The 25,746-nt window shown below is 46.7% G+C and overlaps 1 protein-coding gene and 1 long non-coding RNA gene across 3 annotated transcripts in view; one reads left to right on the forward strand and one right to left on the reverse strand.

Moving 5' to 3' along the window:
- Positions 1–20,781, reverse strand: part of hectd1 (HECT domain containing 1) — a 59,322-nt gene extending 38,541 nt beyond the window's left edge. For both annotated transcript variants that reach the window (XR_004326847.1, XM_032499788.1), the window contains exons 1-16: positions 20,542–20,781; positions 14,898–15,066; positions 13,250–13,399; positions 12,483–12,717; positions 11,469–11,696; positions 9,925–10,185; positions 9,141–9,411; positions 7,354–7,430; positions 6,147–6,245; positions 5,516–5,627; positions 4,296–4,470; positions 3,406–3,544; positions 2,211–2,381; positions 1,329–1,551; positions 463–726; positions 1–130 (exon numbers count right to left, since the gene is read on the reverse strand). The exon at positions 1–130 is cut by the window's left edge and continues 82 nt beyond it. Coding sequence is in view for 1 of the 2 variants with exons in the window: in XM_032499788.1 (XP_032355679.1) it covers positions 1–130; positions 463–726; positions 1,329–1,551; positions 2,211–2,381; positions 3,406–3,544; positions 4,296–4,470; positions 5,516–5,627; positions 6,147–6,245; positions 7,354–7,430; positions 9,141–9,411; positions 9,925–10,185; positions 11,469–11,696; positions 12,483–12,717; positions 13,250–13,389 (2,525 nt within the window). In the remaining variant the exon portion in view is untranslated. The remainder of the gene's footprint in view (positions 131–462; positions 727–1,328; positions 1,552–2,210; positions 2,382–3,405; positions 3,545–4,295; positions 4,471–5,515; positions 5,628–6,146; positions 6,246–7,353; positions 7,431–9,140; positions 9,412–9,924; positions 10,186–11,468; positions 11,697–12,482; positions 12,718–13,249; positions 13,400–14,897; positions 15,067–20,541) is intronic.
- On the forward strand, positions 16,063–17,617 carry LOC116669752 (uncharacterized). Its single transcript, XR_004326849.1, has 3 exons — positions 16,063–16,074; positions 16,737–16,742; positions 17,482–17,617. It is a non-coding gene; the product is annotated as an uncharacterized LOC116669752 (long non-coding RNA).
- Positions 20,782–25,746: the final 4,965 nt, after the last annotated feature.

Consider the following 25,746-nt stretch of genomic DNA (forward strand, 5'->3'; position numbering starts at 1 on the left):
CTCTCCACGGCCTTGAAGTGGTCGTCGTACAGCTCCCTCGCCATGCTCTTCACCTTCTGCTTCGTCTTCTCCAGCTTCGACTTCAGCTTCCTGCCGCGCTTCCCCGTCCAGCCCGTCACGAACTCAGAGCCTGGACATGTTCCAGTAAAAGATTAATAATATACTACTGTATACTATATACTACTACTACTACTACTACTACTACTACTACTACTAAACAGAAAAATAGGTGGCAATTTCTTTAAAAATTGACACACACACACACACACCCAGAAAGAACAGGGGAGACACCCCTGAGTCTTTGACTAGGAGGTACACACACACACACACACACACACACACACACACACACACACACACACACACACACACACACACACACACACACACACACACACACACACACACACACACACACACACACACACACACACGTTGTGTATCTATGTGATGGACACTCACCCAGCGACGTCTCGGCGGTGAAGGAGTGCTTGGTTCCTCTGTTGGACTCGAAGACGAAGCCCGGCAGGTCTTCCTTCAGGATGGTGGCCTGCTGTCCGTCCGAGTTGTGGATGGCGATCTCTCCGTCCTTCAGGCAGGTCAGGGACCAGTTCCCCACCGTCAGCTTGGTGGGTCCCACGCTGGACAGGATGGGCTGGCTGGCGGTCACCGGCTTCACCTGACTCCTCGCTCGCTGCAGCTTCTCCAGGAACTCACTGCGAGACTCTGCTCCGGGGACAAGAGGGGGACATTTCGGTTATATTCATAGTCTCATTCTTAGCAGACAGTCTCCCGGTGCTCCGGTCTGCTCCATCGTTTGGTGTATGGTCAGAAAACTCAGTCCCAGTCAGTCTCTCCTGTCTGGATGTTTAGACCTAAGTTTGAAGTCTTGGTACTGTAGTCCCAAACTCAAGGTTGTCCCATACTTAATTTAGTCCCATACTTAATTTAGTCCCATTTTTAATATAGTCACACAGGCTTGAACTACACACACACATTCTCAGTACCTACACATGCACCAATGGAGAGATGTTGGGGGGGGCTGCCCATGGAAAGGCACCCTGAGCAGTTGGGGGTTTGGTGCCTTGCTCAAGACCACCTTGTATAGGGACTTAAAACAACGTCCCTCTGGTTCCCAACCCAACCCCCTACGGACTGAGCTACTGCCCCCCCCAAATCTAGCTGTAGTCTTGCGCTGTGTGACCCTGCATGACCTCCAGTTTTCACATATTATGACACTCTTTGACACTAGATGTGAGATGGTGTCAGACTTTAGTCCGGTACTAGGGATAAACCCCTAAGTGTGCCATGGGTGAGTGGTGTAGTACCGGAGCTGTCCGACCCCCCCTCTGGACTCCCGCTGGAGTACATGGTGGCCAGCTTCCCGTCCAGGATGAAGCGGAACCAGCCGTTGGAGCCGTTGGAGAGCTCGAGCGCGGCGGCGTCGGACCAGATGTAGAGACAGTCCCTCCCTCGGATGATGGACCAGTCCTTCCAGTGGTAGGGCTTCCCCTGCTGGATCTCCCTCGCGTCCTCCTGCGCCTCCTCCTCCTACGGGACAGCAAACGGCCTTTAGCCCACGCTTTTATCACACACAATACAATAGAATGCCTTTTTTGGACAATTTGTTTGAAAGAAACCCAAATTTCTGATACAGAAGCTTTTTGGAAAAGGGTCAGATTTGACCCAAAGACAAAAGGAGGGTTAAAAAAAACGTCAAAAGGAGGGACAAAAAATAGGAATAAAATTGACAAAAACATTGCAAAAAGTGTAGAAAAGAACAACAAAATGTTGAGGTTTCAACCCACAAAGTTGCAGGTTGACGGGAAGACAACGAGGATGAAAAGTATTATTTTAGCACCGGTCGGGGGGGGAAATCACCTGACACCCCCGACACGATATCATCACAATACTCAAGTCACGATACGATATTGTTACGATTTTAAACATATTGCAATTCATAACCTTTTTTCCAACTTCTAATTTTCCCCAAAAGGAAACTTATCAACATCTGTTTCATTTAAAAAGACACATTTCTCTGTTTGTTCATCTCCCTTCAATTGTGTGTCTCTGTCTGTCTCTCCCCGTGTCTCTTTCTGTGTGTGTCTCTCTCTCTCTCTGTCTGTCCCTCTCTCTCTCTCTCTGTCTGTCTCTCTCTCTCTCTCTCTCTCTCCCTGTGTCTCTGTCTGTCTGTCTCTCTCTCTCTTTACCTTCTCAGGTTTGGTTTCGTCTTCGTTCTCGTCATCGGACGCCGGTCCAGCCAGAGTGGACACCTTGTTGATGACCCCCAGCCGAGCCAGCTGGTCCAGGAAGACGTCTCCGCCTTTGTCCACCAGGTCTCTGATGATCTGCAGCGCCAGGAGGTGGCCGTCGTCGTCGTCCTGAGACACAGAGACACAAAGAAAGTGTAGATAAAGAGAAACTCTGCAGCCACGTCGACATTATGTTTCTCCCCTCGTACAGATGGAGCCTGAAACTGGCTGAATGGCAAAATGGCTGAGCAGAGGACACCATCTGCAGAGGAAGACTGAGACAGGGTGTAAAGATTCACAACTGTCTGTGTGCGTCTGTGCATGTGTGTCTGTGTGTGCATGTGTGTCTGTCTGTGTGTGTGTGCGTGCGTGCGTCTGTGCGTCAATGTGCGTATGTATCTGCGTCTGTGTGTGCATGTGCATCTGTGTGTGTGCATGTACATCTGTACGCCTCTGAGTGTGTGTGTACGTCTGTGGGTGTGTGTGTGTGTGTGTGTGCGTGCGTGCGTCAATGTGTGTGGGCATGTGCGTCTGTGTGTACGTCTGTGTTTGTGTGTATGTGCATGTGCGTCTGTGTGTGTGTGTGTGCATGCGTAACCATCTGTACGCCTCTGAGTGTGTGTGTACGTCTGTGTGTGTGTGTGTGTGCATGCGTGCGTCAATGTGTGTGGGCATGTGCGTCTGTGTGTGTGTGTGCATGCGTAACCATCTGTACGCGTCTGAGTGTGCGTTTGTCTGTGTGTGTGCGTCTCTGTGTGTGCATGTGTGTGTGTGTGTGTGTGTACACATCTGTACCCGTCTGAGTGTGCGTGTGAGTGTGCGCGTCTGTGTGTGTGCGTGCGTGCGTGTGCATGTACATCTGGTGTCTGTGTGTGTATGCATGTTTGTGTGCGTTTGTCTGTGTGTGTGTGCGTTTGTGTGTGCGTGTGCGTGTGTGGTGTGGGTGTGTTGTGTGTGTGTGTGTGTGTGTGCGTTGCGTGCGTGCGTGTGCATGTACATCTGTGTGTCTGTGTGTGTATGCATGTGTGTGTGCGTTTGTCTGTGTGTGTGTGCGTTTGTGTGTGTGTGTGCGTGTGCGTGTGTGTGTGTGTGTCTGTGCGTATGTCTGTGTGTGTGTGTGTGCGTGTGTGTGTGTGTGTGTGTGTGTGTGTACCTCCTGGTCGAAGACGGTAGCGGTGATCTCCACCAGCACCGTGGGGAGGTTGTGTCCCGTCTCTCCGTCACAGACCTCCTTCAGCAGGACTTCGCTGCTGTAGTGGACCATCTTCCTGATCAGAGCCAGACTGGCTTTCCTAAAACACACAACACCACCGATCAACCACACCCGGACTCTTCCAACACAACACAAACATGTAGACGTGTGGTTCGGTTCAGGCGGTCTGCAGACAGTCTGGAACGACCAACTCGTTTATCGGATCTCCAGAACATCCCCCGCCATCAACACACTCGGAGGAGTTTCTATGGAGATTTCCACTTATCAAGCCCCGTGAGGTTTTATGGCAATTCCATCCATCACATCTTTTTGAGAAACATTTCACACTGTTTTAGTGTTTTTGTTGTGAAAATAAATCAAATCAAATGCTGAAAATGTCGTGATTTGAAGAAGATGTGGACGGTGCAACAAGATGATTGATGAAGATGAATGATTTTGATCAATTTGTCAAACCTTTACAGAATTTCCCTTCGGGATCAATAAAGTATTTTGGATTCTGACTTGTGATACCTGTCCCTATCAATATTACAACCTTTATCTATTTATCTACTCATTTTATCTCTTTGGATTGGGATGCACCGGCTGTTGTAGGGTGGGGTGGGTGGGATATGGGTGGGTGGGGTGGGTGGGGTTATATTTGTTTGTGTTCTATGAAAAACCCAAATGTACTGTCCTTTTAAATAACGGTCTTTTTGTCCGTTGTTCTTATCAAAAAGAGTTACAAAACAACACCAGCCTCCACACATCCCTGTCATTGCCGTGGTGATAGCACTAGGCGGGCTGCAGGTGGAGGTGGTGGAGCAGGTGGAGCAGGTGGAGTTGACCGTTACCTAATAGAAGGCAGCATGGTTTGCTGGAAGGTTTGTGCAAAAACAGGCAGCAGTCTCCTCAGGTAGATGGGGGCCATCTCGGGGTCTCCTCGGGGCTCGCTGCCCTCCTCCTCCTCCTTGTTCACATCTTTCTTCTTCTTGTCGTCGCCCTTGTTCACCGGACACATCCAGTCACCTGACACACACAGTTCATCTGGCATTAATAAGAAGAATAATAATAAGAATAATAAGAAGAATACAAGTTATTGGCCATGGGTCTGGGAGGGGGGTGTTGTTCATTTAAGTAAATTAATAAATAAATGAGTTAATAAGTTATTTGTTAGGTACGGGCTAGGACTGCACAATTAATCGCAATTTTAGATAATAGTAACAGCAGTAGTACTAGTAGTATTGGGCAGTACGCGGTAGTATTTGTGTGTGTACTAACCGGGGGACTGCAGTAGTAGTATTTGTACTAACCAGGGGACTGCAGTAGTAGTATTTGTGTGTGTATTAACCGGGGGACCGCAGTAGTAGTATTTGATGTGTACTAACCGGGGGACTGCAGTAGTAGTATTTGATGTGTACTAACCGGGGGACTGCAGTAGTAGTATTTGTGTGTACTAACCAGGGGACTGCAGTAGTAGTATTTGATGTGTACTAACCGGGGGACTGCAGTAGTAGTATTTGTGTGTGTACTAACCAGGGGACTGCAGTAGTAGTATTTGATGTGTACTAACCGGGGGACTGCAGTAGTAGTATTTGTGTGTACTAACCAGGGGACTGCAGTAGTAGTATTAGTGTGTGTATTAACCGGGGGACTGCAGTAGTAGTATTTGTGTGTACTAACCAGGGGACTGCAGTAGTAGTATTAGTGTGTGTATTAAACGGGGGACTGCATAGTATTATAGTGTGTGTTTAACCGGGGACTGCAGTAGTAGTATTTGATGTGTACTAACCGGGGGACTGCAGTAGTAGTATTTGTGTGTACTAACCAGGGGACTGCAGTAGTAGTATTAGTGTGTGTATTAACCGGGGGACTGCAGTAGTAGTATTTGTGTGTACTAACCGGGGGACTGCAGTAGTAGTATTTGGGTGTACTAACCGGGGGACTGCAGTAATAGTATTTGTACTAACCGGGGGACTGCAGTAGTAGTATTTGGGTGTACTAACCGGGGGACTGCAGTAATAGTATTTGTGTGTACTAACCGGGGGACTGCAGTAGTAGTATTTGTACTAACCGGGGGACTGCAGTATTGCCACCACCTCGCTGTGTCCTCGCTCCGGGCCTTGCCCAGAGGAGTTTTCCCGTCCTCGTCTCCAGGTCAGGGTTGCTCCATGACGCAACAGGCTAAACACACACCCCCACACACACACACCACACAACACCCCACCACACCACACACACACACCACACACAAACACACACCAACACACACCACAAAACACACCACACCACACACCCCACACACACAAAGAAGACAGCACCCCACGCAGACAGACAGACAGACACAGAGAGAGAGAGACAGACAGAGATATCCAGACACACATAAGCACGCACAAACACACACACAGCCAGAAGTTTAGAACAAAATATAACCAGCAGTGGGTGAAGTACTCAGATCCTTCAATGCAGTAACAGTACCACTACCACACTGTAAAAATACAGTTATAAGTAAAAGCCCCTGAAGAAGTCCTAAATCTTCCTTAACCTTCCTTTCCAATCTGTGAAGTCCCTAAGAATCCTTTAAATGTCCCCCAGGTCCCCCAGGTCCCCCGGAGGACTCGGTTCATTCCAGCGCTGCAGAAGAACATTTCACAGAATCTGACCGCTCCATGTACAGTGTATCACCTCTCTGCGTGTTCGGTTACCTTGGCAACTTGTGGGCGTCCGAAACAGGCAGCGTAGTGTAGTGAAGACGACCTTTGACCTCTGTTGACGTCCGCGCCCCTTTCACATAGAAACTCCACCTGGAACCACAACAAACCAGTCCTCCGATCAAACTCATCCTCCAACAGCTGTTAAAGCTGAGAGAGAGCTCAGCAGGCAGCGCGGGCGCCCACGTGCGACCGCTTACTCCCCAATTCAGCGGGCCCGGGTTCGACTCCCACCTGCGGCCCTTTGTTGCATATCACCCCCCCCCCCCCTTCTTTCCCCCTTTCTGTCTTCAGCTGTCTTGTCAAATAAAGACCTAAAATGATCTAAAAATATAGCTTAACTCTCGCCAAATTTCAACCAAGGGTGTTTTTGTGAATGGACCCGAGTCCAACTTTAGTTTTAGAGAATACCTAGGATGAAACGCCACTTTTAAGATTGACTGTATTCTCGTTTTTGGGTGAAATGGCCTTTTGAATAGGAGAGCTAAGGGTGCTGCTATGACAGCATCAACATCTGTTCTTAAATCACCTGATTTCTATGGGGGGGGAATGGATATAGCGTTGCATCGCGATATTTTCAGTGGAAATACTGGCACCAAGTATGGATCTATTATTATATATTATATAACATATATTATTATGTGTTCATCAGTTTGTCCCGTTCTGCAGCGATAACATTGAAGATGAACAAACTGAGAAATGTTTCTTTTTAGATGAAACAGATGTTGAGAAGTTTCCTTTTGGGGAAACATTAGAAATTAGGGAAAAATCTGAAGTTGGAAAAAAGGTTAGAAATTGCAATATATCTGGATCAAACGTCCAGAACCCTGCAGGTCCGCTGCTACTCACTTCTTTTAAATCAAGGCTGAAGACCTTTCTTTTTATGTCGCCTTTCTCTAAATGGTTGTTGATTTCTTTAATGTATAATTTCTAATGCTGCACTGTACCTTTTATTCTTGTGTTTGATCTGTTTTTTGAGCACGTTGAATCGCCCTGTTGCTGAAATGTGCTCTACAGATAAAGCTGCCTTGCATTGCAATGTGTTTAATCTCGTAATGTAGCATCGTGATGATATCGTATCGGGAGACCCCCCCCCCCCCCCCTGATTTCCACAGAACGCCATGTTGTATGGTGAATAATCTAAAGTGGGACTCTGAAATGAAATGAAGAGCCTCTGAAGTGTCTCCGGAGTCATTTTTACCATTTCCTGTGTGCCAAACGCTGAGGCCCAGTTGAGAAGCGTCTGTCCAACATCGTCCATGAAGTTCACCTCGAAAGCTGCAGAAACAGAGAATTCGGGGTCACTTTTAGTCCCTGAACACAACGTTTACAACAACTTCAGCTTCAAGTCTTCAAGAAAGATTCAGTTTTCTTGTTCATTCACTTTATTTTGTGTCCTTCAGGAACAAACCACTCGTTACTGTCTGTATTTAAAAGTTAAAGTTAAAACTGCCTGTGTGTGTGTCTGTGTGTGTGTGTGTGTGTGTGTGCGGTGTGTGGTGGCGTGGGTGGTGTGTGTGTGTGTGTGCGTCTGTGCCGTTGGGCCGTGTGTGTGTGTGTGTGTGTGTGGTGTGTGTGTGTGTGTTGTGCCTGTGTGTGTGTGTGTGTGTGAACTGCCTATTCCACTTGAATGTCTATGCTCTGACTCTTCCTGTTATTGCTGTAGTATTTTTTGCTCTTTTTAAAATGTCTTATGTATGTTTACCCGTACGGCGTCCTTGAGTGCAGAGAAAGACGCCTTTAAATAAAATGTATTATTATTAGTTTGTACCATCGTCACTTTCAATGTCCTCAGTCGATGTGTGTGTTCAACACATTTAACACATTAAAGAGCCCTTTCAAGTCAGTGAAATGGAATTTTCCAGCTTGTATATATTTTAAATATTTGTCCTTGTATTCTATCCTATTAAGTATTTCATTATATTCTGTATGTGCCTGATATATTGCTGTTGTAACACTGTAATTTCCCATTTTCTATGGAAAAAAACACTTTATGATTAATTTCCGTGGGAAAGACTCGCGCACACCTCACATAAAAAATATAAAATAGAAGACCGTCCTAATTTTACGATTGTAAAGCCGATTTCCGGAGGGATTGTGGACCACTACGCACTGCTTTCTGTCCGGTACCGGCAGTATCACTGATCATTGGGGGGGGGATGGATACAGCGTAGTATCGCGATATTTTCTGTGGCAACACTGTATCCATAAACAGGATACATGGAAAAACAAATTCATCCCAAGACTTCACAGGTGCGTTCTTACATCCAGTGTCTATGGTGTCGATCAGAGCAACCGTGTGTGTGTGTGTGTGGTGTGGTTGTGTGTGTGTGTGGTGTGGTGTGTGTGGTGTGTGTTGTGGTGTGTGTGTGGTGTGTGTGTGTGTGTGTGTGTGTGGTGTGTGTGTGGTGTGTGTGCGTCTATTGTTGAGAACCAATAATCAGTCAGGTATAGGAAATCTTTGAGTTGTGGACAAAACAAGACATTTGAGGACATCCTCTTGGGATTTTAGGGAATCTCAGATCCACATTTTAGAGACAACTAATCCATTTTGTAAAAATGTAATCTAATTCTTCTTGTTTCCTGTGTTTTTGGCGATTGATGCGGGTTGACCTACGTGTGTGACCCATCATATCATCGATCATGTTGGCAGAGTTGGAACAGCCGCTCGGCAGAGGTTCCGCTTCAATGTAGCCGGTCCGTTAAGAGTTCACAAGTGTGTTCGGTGTCTGCGTTCTTACCTCTGGTGTCGATGGCGTGTGTGTGTGCGCGCGTATGAGTGTGTGCGTATGTGTGTGTGTGTCTATTTTGAGAACCAATAATCAGTCAGGTATAGAAAACAGAATCTCTTTTGACAGCTGTTGACAAAACATTTGTGGACATCATCTTGGGATTTGGAAATCTCAGATCCACATTCCAGATACTGTAATTATTAATGTAATTGATCTTGTTTCCTGTGTTTATGGTGTTCGGCGTCTGCGTTCTTACCTCCGGTGTCGATGGCGTCGATCAGGGCGTCCGTGTCCTTGCTGCGGATGCAGTCGATGAGCTGGCGGTGGGACCTCTCCCCCGAGCTGTCCAGGCGCCGCAGGCCGGGGATCCGACCCGTGGACCCCGCCGTGGATTTGGGCAGCGCCTTCCGTCCCTCGAACAGGAGCACGAGCAGCAGGTCCACCAGGCGCATGGTGTCCAGCACGCAGCGCTCGTCCCCGCCCAGAGCCGACTCCATCGAGTCGGGCAGCGCCGAACGCAGCAGGTCCTGAAGACGGGAGGGACGGGGACGAGAGCATGTCAGACAACTGTCAACATCTAAAACAGTGTTTACTCTGTCTGTCTGTTTATATGTGTGTGTCTGTCTCTCTATTTTGTCATTTTTTATGATAAACAGGTAAACTTGTGTGATGTCAACTCATTAAATGCTGAATATTTTCTAGTCTCTCATCTCATCTGGGACAGGAAACTGTCCCCAAAGGACCCTAATATCTTTGAGTTGAGGACATAAGACATTTGAGGATGTCATCTTCGGATTTTTGGGAAACTTCCGATCCAGATTAAGAGACAGAATCACTAACCCATTTCCTTTGAGTAATGCAATCTAATTCTTCATGTCTCCTGTGTCTTTGGCGTTAGATGCGTGTCGACCTACGTGTGTGTGTGTGTTTTTGGCGTTAGATACGTGTCGACCTACGTGTGGTGTGTAGGTGTGTGTGCTAGGTGGGTGGTGTGTGTGTGTGTGACTGGTTGGTGTTTTTTGGTTAGATCGGCGTACTACGTGGGACGAGCGGCGACCCCGCACGCGTGACAGCAGGCTACGATGCGACACCGGTTGCGAGTTCGGAGTCGGCCGGGGGGGCGCGCCCGTGGGGTCCGCCGGGCTACAGAGGAGCCCGGGCGGACCGGTGCCGCCGGCGGCCGCCATGCGAGACAGCAGCTCCTCCGTCAGCCCGTGTTTGGCTAAAGGGGCGGGGTCCACGCCGCGGCGGGTGAACCTGTCGGCTAACGAGGCGAAGCAGCGCAGAGCGCCGTCTGATACCTGGAGGACACAGAGACGAGCCGTTAGCTCGGCTGAGAAAAACACTACGAGTGTGACTCACAAGTTTTTGTTTGTGTGTCTTTGTTTTTGTGTTGACATGTGCGTAAACCTCTTGTGTGTCTGTAATATGAGTGAGTGAGGTTTTTCCCCATTGTTTTTGATCATCTGCATCTATTTCTGCTAATAGAGCTTCTTCCTCATCTATATTCGCACACGTGTAAAGCTCTGTGTGTGTGTGGTGTGTGTGTGTGTGTGTGTGTGTGTGTGTGTGTGTGTGTGTGTGTGTGTGTTTTATGAGAGTACATACAGTGGCTTGCATAAGTTTACACACCCATGCTAAAGTTGATTAAAAAGAGGAATAAAAAAACATCTGTTGGAAATTGACTAATGCCTTAAACCAAAAGATTGTTGTTTTTGTGTGATGTGGTGTGTGTGTGTGGTGTGTGCGCGGGTGTGTCTCTTGTGTTTTTTGTCTTCACAATGCATTTTTTGACTAAAGCATAACAGAGCGCCGTCTGATACCTGGAGGACAGGGAGACGAGTTGTTAGCTCGGCTGAAAAAAAAACTACGAGTTGTGAATCACAAGTTTCTGTTTGGTGTCTTTTTTTTTGGTGTTGACATGTGCGTACACCTCTTGTGTGTCTGCAATATTTTAGGAGTTTTGGGTGTGTGTGGGGTGTGTGGGGGTGTGTGTGTGTTTTGGTGTGTGTGTGTGGGGTTTTATGAGAGCACATACAGTGGCTTGCATAAGTTTACACACCCATGCTAAAGTTGACTAAAAAGAGGAATAAAAAAACATCTTTTGGAAATTGATCGTAATGCCTTAATTCAAAAAGTATCACAAGTTTTATTACGATATTATATCCATTCTTAAACATATCAAGTCTAACGATAGAATCTGGATTTGAATCTGCGATCGATAAGAGACATCACATAAGCACAATAAACACAATCAGTTACGTTCTTCCAGCCATTTCGATTAAGAACAAACTAGCGCATTTTCAGGACTAAAAGTCCCTTTTTACATAGCTGGTCCTGCGAATTATAGTCAACTTATATAATATAATTTATATGTAACAACTTATATATCAAAAAATATATAATTTGACATGTTTTTATGAGTCTACAGATGGTCAGAGCTTTTTTGACTAATGTTTATTATTATTAATAATAATAATAATAATAATAATAATAATAATAATAATAACAATATTGGCTTGTGAATCCATGAACAGGTACATTGATCCGGATCTAAAGCCCACAGAGTGGGCTGGCGGGTTACCTGGTGGTCTTCGTGTTTGAGGAGGCTGGACAGAGACTCGACGCAGGTCTCCAGAGACGAGTCCTGCGGCTCCATCTTGCTGCAGAGTCGGGACACGACGGCCATGGCCGAGTGCAGCGTGTCTTTGTGGACAAGATGGCCGCTGTCTCGGATGAAGCTCAGCACGCAGTTCAGACCGCCGGCCTCGAACACGGCGCCAGACTCCCTGGTGCAGATCAGCTCCAGCACCTACACAACAAGCACATTTCATATATTTATTATACAGGAAAGTTAGAAAAAGTAACATTACATTACAATATAAAAACGGGCCTGACTCAGTTTGAAAACTGGTTTTCAGCAGGTTCCTGTTCTGCAGAAACATAAAACCTGGAACAGCACGTCAGGACAGACATTAATACAAGACATCGATATGGAAAGATACATTTAGACAACTAAAAACAACAATACAGTTACATAAGGACAAAGACATTTATACAAGACATCAGCTGGGCTGGACAGATACAGACAGTGCAAACAAGGTTTGTGGCAATACTGAGGTAATTATACTGTGTCAGTGTTCTAACTCCTCTTTACGGTCTAACCTTGAATGTGTCGGTTGCTCCAAAATTACTGAGCGGTACACTCCCATCTCTGCTGGTCCGGTTGTCTCCCTCCCTCCCTCCCCCTTCCTCCTATCATCTCCAGCCGGTCCTACCTTGACACACTTGGCTGGTTCCGGTTGTCTCCCTCCCTCCCCCCTCTCATCTCCAGCCGGTCCTACCTTGACACACTGCTTGGCGAGGTCGCTGCTGGTCCGGTTGTCTCCCTCCCTCCCCCTATCGTCTCCAGCCGTCCTACCTTGACACACTGCTCGGCGAGGTCTCTGCTGGTCCGGTTGTCTCTCTCCCTCCTTCCCCCCCTCCCCCCCTCATCTCCAGGCGGTCCTACCTTGACACACTGCTCGGCGAGGTCTCTGCTGGTCCGGTTGTCTCTCTCCCTCCCTCCCCCCCCCCCCTCATCTCCAGGCGGTCCTACCTTGACACACTGCTCGGCGAGGTCTCTGCTGGTCCGGTTGTTGAGCTCCACCACCACCAGCCGGTTGCACAGCGCCTTGATGGCCCCGTCCACGCCGACGATCCTCCGGGTGCACTCGGCCGACACGTCCAGGTAGTACGTGATGGCCCGGGCCGTGACCTCCAGCACGTTGTCTGGAGCGCTCTCGTCCAGGAAGATCTTACAGAGCGCCGGGAGGAAGGTCCGAGGGGGACAGCTGGGACATGAGGACAGAGACGGAGATGTAACTAAGTACATTTACTCCAGTACTGTATTTCATGCAACTGCTGAGGTACTTGTACTTTACTTGTGTGTGTGTGTGTCTCTGCGTGTGTGTGTGTGCGCGTGTGTGTGTCTCTGCATGTGTTAGTGTGTGTGTCTGTTTGTGTGTGTGTGTCTGTGCGTGTGTGTCTGTTGTGTGTGTGTCTGCGTGTGTGTGTCTCTGCGTGTGTATGTGTGTGTGTCTGTTGTGTGTGTGTGTGTCTGTGCGTGTGTGTCTGTTTGTGTGTGTGTCTGCGTGTGTGTGTTTGTCTGTGCGTGTGTGTGTCTGTGCGTATGTACGTGTCTGTGCATGTGTGTCTCCGCATATGCGTGTGCGTGTCTGTGTGTATCTGTGTGTATCTGTGTGTTTGTGTGTGTCTGCGTGTGTTAGTGTGTGTCTCTGCATATGCGTGTCTCTGCGTGTGCGTCTGCGTCTCTGCGTGCGTTAGTGTGTGTCATCTTGTGTGAGCGCTAAGTGAAACACTCACGTCTCGAAGCAGCGGTCCACGTTGTCGGACATGAGCAGCAGCATGCAGAGCTGCTCCAGGGCGATGAGCTGCATGTCGCGCTCATCGCCCTGGCCCATCTGCAGCCACTCCAGCAGGGTGTCTGGGTCCACGTCCGCCATGATGGCTAGCCTGCACACACAAACATAACACACAAACACAACACACACAACACGCACCTCGTATCAGTCACTCAGAGATAGATAGAGCTTTTATTCTTTACACACCGCTTAATCTGTTAAGGGGAACTGGGCTGGAGGCTGTGCCACTATTCAATTCAATTCTATTTATAGTATCTATTAATAGCCAGAGTTATCTCGGGACACTTTACAGATAGAGCAGGTCTAGACCGCTCTATAATTTACAGATAGAGCAGGTCTAGACCTCTCTATAATTTACAGATAGAGCAGGTCTAGACCTCTCAATAATTTACAGATAGAGCAGGTCTAGACCGCTCTATAATTTACAGATAGAGCAGGTCTAGACCGCTCTATAATTTACAGACAGAGCAGGTCTAGACCACTCTATAATTTACAGATAGAGCAGGTCTAGACCTCTCTATAATTTACAGACAGAGCAGGTCTAGACCACTCTATAATTTACAGATAGAGCAGGTCTAGACCTCTCTATAATTTACAGACAGAGCAGGTCTAGACCACTCTATAATTCACAGACAGAGGCCATGATGAAGAGAAGAGAGCAGTGCTTTATACAGTCTAGGTTTTAAACTCCCAGGATGAAATAGTAGCGTTTGTGATACAGTAGTCTCGTAAAAGTAAGAGAATCAAAGTAATTAAAAAAAAAGAAAAGAAAAAAAAGAATTTGAAATGAAACATTATGGAAAGGATCCCTACAGAGATAGGCCTTGTTGTACATGAGTAAGATCCTTTTAGTTTAACATGAAACAGCCCCGACATCAACATCACCAAACCCACCAGACTCCATGTAAATAATCACTACTTTTATCTTCGTAAAACACACTTCATTCAAAGTGTACAGAAACTAAATACAACTGCCAAAAGCCTTCTTGGTTCATCTTTACACTGTTCCAACAATCACCACTCTGGTCTGGTTGGAATAAACTCTTAATTCACCCATTTACATGTGGAGATATGCTGCTCTATACACGCTAAAAGTAGTGATTATTTACATGGAGTCTGGTGGAGATATGCTGCTCTATACACGCTAAAAGTAGTGATTATTTACATGGAGTCTGGTGGAGATATGCTGCTCTATACACGCTAAAAGTAGTGATTATTTACATGGAGTCTGGTGGAGATATGCTGCTCTATACACGCTAAAAGTAGTGATTATTTACATGGAGTCTGGTGGAGATATGCTGCTCTATACACGCAAAAGTAGTGATTATTTACATGGAGTCTGGTGGAGATATGCTGCTCTATTACACGCTAAAAGTAGTGATTATTTACATGGAGTCTGGTGGAGATATGCTGCTTATACACGCCAAAAGTAGTGATTATTACATGGAGTCTGGTGGAGATATGCTGCTTATACACGCTAAAAGTAGTGATTATTACATGGATTGGAGATATGCTGCTTTATACACGCTAAAAGTAGTGATTATTAACATGGAAAGTTATTTGACTCTCACACGCCGTGCGTCCCTCACCTGGCTCCCCGTTGGCTACCCGGTCTGGCTCAGCGCCCAATCACTGCTCACAGTTCTGTCGCTGTTTGGGACTCATCCAACCAACCGGACGGAGGGAGAGAGGACACACGGACGAGAGAAAGAAGTAGCTTGCTCTCACAGGGGTTTCTGGGACATGTAGTCTCTTCACCTGCAAACAAAACAATGACACAGCTTAATACCAGACCCCAGAGGAAGAGCACGACTTAATTACAGGATTCACGCAGCAGCTAAATTAACCCCGTAGTGAGGTCGGTGGATAAAGATTCCTGGGTGACTGACGTCCCAGGACTATTTTGGGCTTGTTTCAGGAGGGTAAATCACGACAGAGGGGACTACAGCATCCCTGCAGTTACATTTCAAGTCATCAACTCATATACTGACATGTACTTCACTCCACAGCCCACCCCCCGTACCCCGGACTCTCTTCTTCCCTCCTTATGTGCATATAATGTCTATATAAATGTCTATATATTGCCTAAAAAGACACTGTAATTCTGTGAAATTTCACACCGTGCAATATTTAGTTATTTGTTGTTAATACCCAACTACTTTTCACACAATATATACACAAAGCTATTTTAAATATGTATATATTTGCTCTCAGGACTCCTCTGCACTACCTACCCTTTTCATTTTTATATTTTATTTCCGTATATTTTATATTCTTAGATGTTGTGTCGACACTTTTAAGGTTTTGCATAAATCTCGTTGCCCAGGTACTGCATTGTGCACAATGACAATAAAACCTTTCTATTCTCTTCTATTATTAGTCTGCTGTATTAACGCCTTCCTCATGAAACAGCGATATAGTTTATTTCATATATTTGTATTAATACTGCTTTGCGTGGCTGACGGTGTCGGAGCTGCATGAACCCGACGTGTCCGGATGTTTGGCTTCTTATATTCACGGACCACTGATTTTGGACGTAGCAAAACAATCTCACACCGTTTTAGCTTCTAAACTGTGAGTGAGTGTGTGTGTGTGTTTGTGTAAGAGTGAGTGAGTGTGTGGGAGTGAGTGTGTGTGTGTGTGTGTGTGTGGTGTATGTGGGAGTGAGTGAGTGTGTGGGAGTGAGTGAGTGTGTGGGAGTGAGTGTGTGTGTGTGTGGGAGTGAGTGTGTGTGTGTGTGGGAGTGAGTGAGTGTGTGGGAGTGATGTGAGTGTGTGGGAGTGAGTGAGTGTGTGTGGGAGTGAGTGAGTGAGTGAGTGTGTGGGAGTGAGTGGGTGTGTGGGAGTGAGTGGTGTGTGTGTGTGGGAGTGAGTGAGTGTGTGGGAGTGAGTGGGTGTGTGTGGGTGTGTGTGTGGGAGTGAGTGAGTGTGTGGGAGTGAGTGGGTGTGTGGGAGTGTGTGAGTGTGTGTGTGTGTGTCAATATGCAGAGGACAGATTAGTGTATTAGTGTGTGATTAGGCTCTCTCAGGTACTGACAGATAAACGCTTTCTCAATACTCATTTTGTTCGGTGCCATTAAAGTATCGATGCCCATCTCTATCCCCCCCCCCCATTCCCAACCCCCGAGCGGTACCTCCCCCCGGTCACAACCCACGAGCGGTCACACCCCCCCCCGTCTTTAGTCTGAAACCAGCCTGCATCCAGATGTAAAGCACTTTGATATGTAAAATGTTGAATGAGCTGTTGAGCTTCAAGCTGCGAGAAAATGAAGTTAGTAGAGAAAAATGCAAAGGTTTGAACGAACACACACACACCACACACACACACACACACCACACACACACACACACACACACACCTCTGAGAAACATTTTCACTGAAGCTTCCTTTTTTAAGATTATTATAAAAGATAAACAGTCAGAGGTCAGTCTACAGTCAGAGGACACATAACGAGCAGACAGAGCTTTAGTGGAGGTTTGGACAGAGAGACTCATCCAGGACATAGACCGCTCCGGATGCAATCAGCTTCAACACAACAGACCTTTAACGACTCGGATGTTTCCAATTACTCTGAAACTCAGCTGACAACGTTAATCATCCCTGGAGCAGTTAGTAATGATGAAGAGATCAATACTATGGATGATTGTAAAGACACACCCCACACACACACACACACACACACACACACACACACACACACAACACACACACACACACACACACACACACACACACACACACACACACACACACCACCTGTAACGTAGTGTTCTTATTCTTATTCTATTTATAGGTTATTATCTTTATATTTTACTCGTGATCTACTGTTTACTTTTGCTCTCTCACACCCAGTCGACCAGAGTGTCTCACCTCATCATGGTCGTTGCATTTCCGGGAGGGATTTTTGATTTTAACTTTAAATTCTATTCTTATGTACAGTGGGGCTCACCCCCCCCCCCCCACCACCCCACCCCACCCTCCACAGTCTGATCACATTCATACCTGGAAGCTGAATATATGTGTGTACATGTGTGTACATGTGTGTACATGTGTGTACATGTGTGTGTTGTGTTATGGTCGTCTTGCTACTGGATGCCTTAAACTTCCTTCAAGGTGGATCTGTCTACGTCGGAAAAAGAGCAACAAATACGTCGGAAGAAGAAGTAAATACAGACCAGGGAGGCTCCGAATCCAGGATTCGGATCGTATTGGGCTTTTTGGCGGCGTTGGGTTTCTGCCGACCCGAACCCTACGCTCGCACTGGGCGCTGCGCTGGTCGCCGTAGCGACGCCGGCGCTGGTCACGGGGAGGTGTTGACGCTGGGAGGAAGTGGAAATGGAACTGGTGCGTGGCCGGGTTGGTTCAGTGGGAGAGCGGGCGCACGTGTCCTGAGGTTGATGCCTCGACGGAGAGGTCCGGGGTTCGGATCCAACTTGTGATCATTTCCTATATGACCCCCCCCCCTCTTTCCATCCTCTCTCCCCTAACGGTCCGGTCAAAATTAAAAGTGGAAAAGCCCAAAAGATGTAAAAAAAAAAAAAAAATGGAACTCGTGTAGCAGAGAAAGTGACGTTTTGGCAGGACCTTCAGTCAAAAGAAGGAGATCCAAGTCGAGCTACGTGTTCAATTTGTAACGTCGAAGGGTCCCGTGGTGACGAGGACCCTGAAGGAGCCACATGTTGTTTATGGTCTCGTTTATTGATTGTTGTGTTATGCGCCAATACCGTAGGTGGTGGGCATTTTCATGACGGTTTGAGAGGAAGTGATACATTTGTTTGCTTCACCTGTGCACCCGGGTTCTCTGGGCTTTGACGGAGAGGGGGGGGGGGGGGGGCGTGAAGCAAACACTTTGTTGACCACGCGGTATTACGCAATTATTTCTACTCCCCAGTTACATGAGGTAACAGCAGTGCTAGGTGTATTGTACATATGGAAGAAGAAGAAAAATAAAATCATTGCACTACGATCACGAGCGAGTCACATGGGGGGGGCTGGGGCTCAGTGGTAGAGGCTGCCTGCCAACCGGAAGGTTGGGGGTTCAATCCCTGGCCCTGCAGTCCCATGTTGAAGTGTCCTTGGGCAAGACCCTGAACCCCGAGTTGCCCCCGGTGCTGCGCATCGGAGTGTGAATGTGTGTGAGTGTGTATCTGATGAGCAGGTGTGTAGATGTGTGTGAGTGTGTATCTGATGAGCAGGTGTGTAGATGTGTGTGAGTGTGTATCTGATGAGCAGGTGTGTAGATGTGTGTGAGTGTGTATCTGATGAGCAGGTGTGTAGGTGTGTGTGATGGTGAATGTTTCCTGTAGATGTAAAAGCGCTTTGAGTAGTCGTCAAGACTATAAAAGATATATATATATATATATATATATATATTATATATATTATTATATATATAATACAGAACATTTACATGTGTGCATCTCAGTGTTTAGTCCCTCGCCCCAGCTCTCTTTTGGACTTCTTACAGCCGCAGTAGACCCTGAACGCTACACAACACCGCCGTGGTTCCAACGTCTGGTACAAAAACATCCAAAATTAAACGAGTTGTGCATGAAGGCATCTCCATGCAGCAGCTCCTGGTCCGGTTAGGAAGGACGGTCCCAGCCCAGGACGCTGGTTACCTCGTTAATGTGGTTACCGTGGTAACGGACCGAGGACGGGAGGAGGGTTCGGTTTCGGGTAGAATCGTAACCAGTGGATTCGGCATTCGGACGGACCCCAATAAATCGAGATTTGCAGCCTCCCTAAAAGAATCCCATATTCCTGATATTAAAAATAAACGTTTGAAAAGGGTCAAATCTGACCCGGGCCAAACAAGAGTTAACCCTCCTGTTGTCCCGGGTCAAATCTGACCCCTTTAATAAATGTCTATATCTGAAATATGAGTTTATTTTTAACCAAATTACCACAAACATGGATTGGATTCCTTCCAACGCTCTTCATAAATACAACTGATCACTTTCATTCCTCTGATCTTAACTATCAGTCAAAATAATTTGTATATATATATATATATATATATATAATACATAAAACATATATATTAAGTCATTCATTTCTGCTTTTTTAACTCTAATATTAGGTATAATTATATATAAATGAGGGTTATTGACCATGGATTCCAAAAAGTATAAAACTAGTAAGGTGGTGGTAGTGGAAACTAAAAAAAAAAGTCTGAAAAAGAGACGAAATGTCAGATTTTTGTCAGTTTTTGACCCAGAAGGAGGACACCAGGGTAAATGTCTCCAGTTGTCCTGTGGTCCATGAGGAGGAGAGAGTGACAGTAGAAAGCTCCAGAGCAGCTCAAGGCTGTTGTTGTGGTGGTTTTGTTTTGTCAACTTTGTGAAGTTGTAACCTATATTTATCCCTGTCTAAAGACGGAGGGGGTGACCAGCAGCCATTGTAGAGGAAGCCCATGTTTTCCTCCTCCCGTTGGACAAGCCTCCTTTGTTTGGGACTTCAAACTTGCACAACGTCAGAAACTCACTCTGCCCCCGGGTAAACACGGAGCACAACACGGTTTAGATGCGTGACAATGCCAGCTGTGTGACCCCCCAATTTCACCATCTGTCCGGGGCACACACACAGCCTAATTACCTCATCAGACACGAATCAACGTAAGAGGATAAAGCAGGGCTATGTTACTGCCGATGTTAAGCCGCGGAGCGAGCTGAGCAGCCGGGGGGTTCACTGGGTTTAAGGTCCCGAGCATTAAAGCTAACTGTTAGCATCCCATGCTAACTCTGATTAGCAACTGCGATGTTTGTCAGGCCGGTAAAACAAACCGCAATTCAGATAAAACATCCCCCACGTATAACCCTGAACCCAACGGTGAGAAACGAGTATATATGTTGGATTGTTATCCGGCACAGAAATAAATAACAAGCAGCGAAACGCGACCAATGTTTGCCGGCTAGCACCAAGCTAGCTAGCTAGCTAGCTAACCTGGACGCTAACGTTGGCTGAAGTAAGCAAATAAAACGTTATTTTATTTATTAATTAACCTCTAATACTTCAACCGTGTCACAAAGAAACAACATACGTCAGTTTATGTATTTTAAATGGAGCGTTTACGTGCATTTAGAAAGCTAATTGTGTCCGCGGCCTCCGACTCCGTAGGCGAACCACGGGCCTCGAGTTCCGGGAGAGCCGACAGGCCGCAGCTCAGACGCGGACACAAACTGTAAGCGACACCGGTCCGGGTCGCGTCTACCTGCGGGATGAGCCACTCACCGTTTCTTGTCTTCGGCACAGCGGCGGTGTAGATGAATATATTCTGGGTCCAAATGATGGGCGAAGAGCTGTGTGTGTCGCCGATGCCGGGGGTTAAATCAAAGAGTTCCCATTTTTTTGTCGGAACGGTTGTAAAAAGGTCAGAGTGGCAGCGGGGCGACGGGCACAACAGAGCGGACTGAAAATGGAGAGCTGAGCCGACTGCTGCTGCCGCGTTCAGGGACGCCTTCTGAGCTCGGAAATACGAGACTCGTCAGTATTTGACTTTTTTTCTTTCTTGCGTTATCATATCATATTATGTTCTGTGTAAGTAAAGTAAAATGTATTCACGAAGCGCTCGGAAAAAATAGGATATACCACAAGGTTAATTAGGTTATGTTATTATTTTTCTTATTTCATGTTATTTTTTATGTATTTTTTACGTATTTGCCAGTCAATGACGTCAATATATTCCTGTTCTCTTCTGTATAAAAACATGAATAAAATGTTGTTCAAATTCTGATGTAGAGTAAGAAAAATGTACTGTGTGTGTGTGTGTGTGTGTTTGTGTGTCTTTATATATGTCAGTGTGTGTCTCTGTATGTGTCTCTGTGCGTGTGTGTATGTGTGTGTATGTGTGTGTGTGTGTGTGTGTCTGTGTCTGTGTGTGTGTGTCAGTGTGTGTATGTGTGTCTCTGTTTGTGTCTGTGTGTGTGTGTGTCTCTGTATGTATGGGTTGTATGTGTGTGTGTGTGTGTGTCGGTGTGTGTGTGTTGTGTGTGTGTAACCATGGTAAATGCAGTGTAGAAGTGGGATCTAATTGAACTATGGGCTTTTGGCTAGCCGTGGCAACAGCTGCAGGAGCTGACCCGGTGCTTCTAAGTACACACACACACACACACACACACACACACACACACACACACACACACACACACACACACACACACACCACACACACACACACACACACACACACACACAGACACAGACACACACACAACACACACACACTACACACACACAGACACACACACACCACACGAAAGACACAGACACACAGGGACAGGACAGACTCGAAAGACACACAAAGGAGACAACAACACAAACAAACAACAAACACACACACACACACACCACACACACACAACACCCCCACACACCACACACCCAAAACCACACAGCCCCCCCTATCTTAATAGCATGTGAGCCTTCTGGGTGTGGTCTGGTGAAAGACGTTGGTTCTGGGTTAGGGAGGGGGACGGCTGATGATGAGGAGGAGATACAGACCTCATGGTTGGTAAGAGAAGATCCAGATCAGCTGATGATGGGGGGCGGGGATTGTAGAGTGTACATGAGCTGAGGGGGGGCAGTGGGTGTCGACCTCGGAGCTACAGTCACAGAGCTCTCCTTCCTGCTGGTCCTCTTGCACCTTCACCCCCCCCAGGAGGAAGGAGGCTCTTACACCTTCACACCCCCCCCCCCTCCCAGGAGGAAGGAGGCTCTTACACCTTCAACCCCCCCCCTCCCAGGAGGAAGGAGGCTCTTACACCTTCACCCCCCCCTGAGAACACCACCTCCTGCCTGATCTCCAGGTCTGTTGGGGGGGGGGAACCTGGTCCTGTGGAATCCCTCTGACCTCTGGTCCAACCAGTCCTCAGCACCTGGACCCCTGGTCAGCGATGTGGATCCTTCTTCTTACAGGATCCTCAACCTGACCCGGTCCGACTCCGGCCCGTACCGAGAGGAGTGCTGGACCGGGGGCACCGTAACCCACGGCAACAACATCACTATCACGGTTTGTACTTCAGTAGATCGGAGAGGTATCACAGCGAGACCGGGAGGACCAGTGGACCTGCCATGGGGGACCAGCTGGTCATCAGGACGTCCTGTGGCTCGAAACTGGACTCTGGACATCAGCAGGGACATGGAGCAGAGTTTTTGGGGACAAGACGACATCAGAGATGGACGATGTTAGAGGAAGATACCAAGTGGTGACAGACACATCGTCACGGCAACAGCTGTTTGACCTGGAGAACTCTTCCCAGGGGGGGTGATGTCCCTCTCAGATCCAGAGACAGGGGGGGGGGGGGGGGGGGGTATCAAATCAGACCCAACAGAGGGAAGAGTCTGTAGTGTAGTGTCCCTGAGCTGGGACGATGATGATGGGACCCGGGGTGTCTCAGATGTCTCATTAGGAGACGGGGGGGGGGGGGGACTGGTGTGTAGTTATTGACCCAGATGATGATTACCAGTGTGAGTCAGCAGAGAGGACTGTGCTGGTCTACATGGAGTCCTTTGGGATCTCAGTGTCCTGCTGCTCTGGGCTGCTGCACACACACACACACACAGTGTGTGTGTGGTGTGTGTGTGTGTGTGTGTGTGTGTGTGTGGATGAAAGAAATTTTTTATTTTTTAAGTTAAACAAAAATTGTAATTATCCCGTCATCTTCATCATCTTCATCATCTTCATCATCAGAAAACAAACTGGAAACGGAGTTGGAAGAAAACAAGTTTAATTTCTTCTTTATTAACACATTATTATTATTATTATTATTATATTATTATTATTAAGTGTGTGATTGTGATTTTTGTGAACCTTCACAATAAAAGTCCAAACAAGCGTACATTCATCACAGTGATAGACCGCGTCGTTGTTGGGGGCGGAGCTAGGCGGGGGGGGGGGGGGGGTGTGTGTGTGTGTGTGTGTGTGTGTGGTGTGTGTGTGTGTGTGGGGGGGGGGTCCCGTCAATAGAAGACATATGCAGTGTTTTTCAAGCCGTTTGAGAAAACAGGAAGTCTAAAAAAGCAGCGAATTAATACTGGACCAGACTGCTGTTCCCATGGCAACATATGATCAATTAGTACTTATTATCTGGTATGTAGTGTGTGTGTGTGTGTGTGTGTCTGAGTGTGTGTGTGTGTGTGTGTGTGTGTGTGTGTTTGAGTGTGTGTGTGTGTGTTTGAGTGTGTTGTCTATGTAGTATGTATGTGAGTGTGGTGTTTGAGTGTGGTGTGTGTGTGTCTGAGTGTGTGTGTGTGTCTGAGTGTGTGTGTGTGTGTGTGTGTGTGTGTGTGAGAGAGTGTGTGTCTGAGTGTGTGTGTGTGTGTTTGAGTGTGTGTGTGTGTGTTTGAGTGTGTGTGTGTGCGTGTGTGTTGAGGTGTGTGGTGTGTGTCTGAGTGTGGTGTGTCTGAGTGTGTGTGTCTGAGTGTGTGTGTGTGTGTGTCTGAGTGTGTGTGTGTGTGTGTGTCTGAGTGTGTGTGTGTGTGTGTGTGAGAGTGTGTGTCTGAGTGTGTGTGTGTGTGTGTTTGAGTGTGTGTCTGAGTGTGTGTGTGTGTGTGTGAGTGTGTGTTGAGTGTGTGTGTGAGTGTGTGTCTGAGTGTGTGTGTGGTGTGGTGTGCCTGAGTGTGTGTGGTGTGTGTGTGTGTGTCTGAGTGTGGTGTGTGGTCTGAGTGGGGTGTGGTGTGTGTGTGTGTGTGAGAGTGTGTGTCTGAGTGTGTGTGTGTGTGTGTGTGTGTGTGTGAGAGAGAGGGTGTGTCTGAGTGTGTGTGTGGTTACCCCGCCCCTTCCCGTTGGCCCCGCCCCTCACCCGGCTGACACGTGGTAGTTGTAGTGTTAAACTAAGCTGTCCACAATCCACAAATTATTAAAAATAAAACGCCTCCGATACGATATCATCACGATACTTACGCCACAAAACTGCAGTACTTTTACCACATGCAGCTAAGAATACTGCAGTACTTTTACCACATGCAGCTAAGAATACTGCCCGTACTTTACCACATGCAGCTGAGAATACTGCAGTACTTTACACATCCAGCTAAGAATACTGCAGTACTTTTACCACATCCAGCTAAGAATACTGCAGTACTTTACCACATGCAGCAAGAATACTGCAGTACTTTTACCACATGCAGCTAAGAATACTGCAGTACTTTTACCAAATCCAGCTAAGATACTGTGGTACTTTTACCACATGCAGCTAAGAATATGCGGTACTTTTACCACATGCAGCTAAGAATACTGCAGTACTTTTACCACATGCAGCTAAGAATACTGCAGTACTTTACCACATGCAGATAAGAATACTGCAGTACTTTTACCAAATCCAGCTAAGAATACTGCGGTACTTTTACCACATGCAGCTAAGAATACTGCAGTACTTTTACCACATGCAGCTAAGAATACTGCAGTACTTTTACCACATGCAGCTAAGAATACTGCAGTACTTTACCACATGCAGCTAAGAATACTGCAGTACTTTTACCAATCCAGCTAAGAATACTGTGGGGACTTTTACCACATGCAGCTAAGAATACTGCAGTACTTTTACCACATGCAGCTAAGAATACTGCAGTACTTTTACCACATCCAGCTAAGAATACTGCATTACTTTACCACATGCAGCTAAGAATACTGCAGATTTTACACATGCAGCTAAGAATACTGCAGTACTTTTACCACATGCAGTAAGAATACTGCAGTACTTTACCACATGCAGCTAAGAATATGCAGTACTTTTACCAAATCCAGCTAAGAATACTGCAGTCTTTTACCACATGCAGCTAAGAATACTGCAGTACTTTTACACATGCAGCTAAGAATACTGCAGTACTTTTACCACATGCAGCTAAGAATACTGCAGTACTTTTACCAAATCCAGCTAAGAATACTGCAGTACTTTTACCACATGCAGCTAAGAATACTGCAGTACTTTTACCACATGCAGCTAAGAATACTGCAGTACTTTACCAAATCCAGCTAAGATACTGCAGTACTTTACCAAATCCAGCTAAGAATACTGCAGTACTTTTACCACATGCAGCTAAGAATACTGCAGTACTTTACCAAATCCAGCTAAGAATACTGCAGTACTTTACCACATGCAGCTAAGAATACTGTGGTACTTTTACCACATGCAGCTAAGAATACTGCAGTACTTTTACCACATGCAGCTAAGAATACGCAGTACTTTTACCACATGCAGCTAAGAATACTGCAGTACTTTTACCAAATCCAGCTAAGAATACTGCGGTACTTTTACCACATGCAGCTAAGAATACTGCAGTACTTTTACCACATGCAGCTAAGAATACTGCAGTACTTTTACCACATGCAGCTAAGAATACTGCAGTACTTTTACCACATGCAGCTAAGAATACTGCAGTACTTTTACCAAATCCAGCTAAGAATACTGCAGTACTTTTACCACATGCAGCTAAGAA

This window comes from Etheostoma spectabile, chromosome 20 (genome assembly GCF_008692095.1).
Source record: "Etheostoma spectabile isolate EspeVRDwgs_2016 chromosome 20, UIUC_Espe_1.0, whole genome shotgun sequence".
Classification (NCBI taxonomy): Eukaryota; Metazoa; Chordata; class Actinopteri; order Perciformes; family Percidae; genus Etheostoma; species Etheostoma spectabile.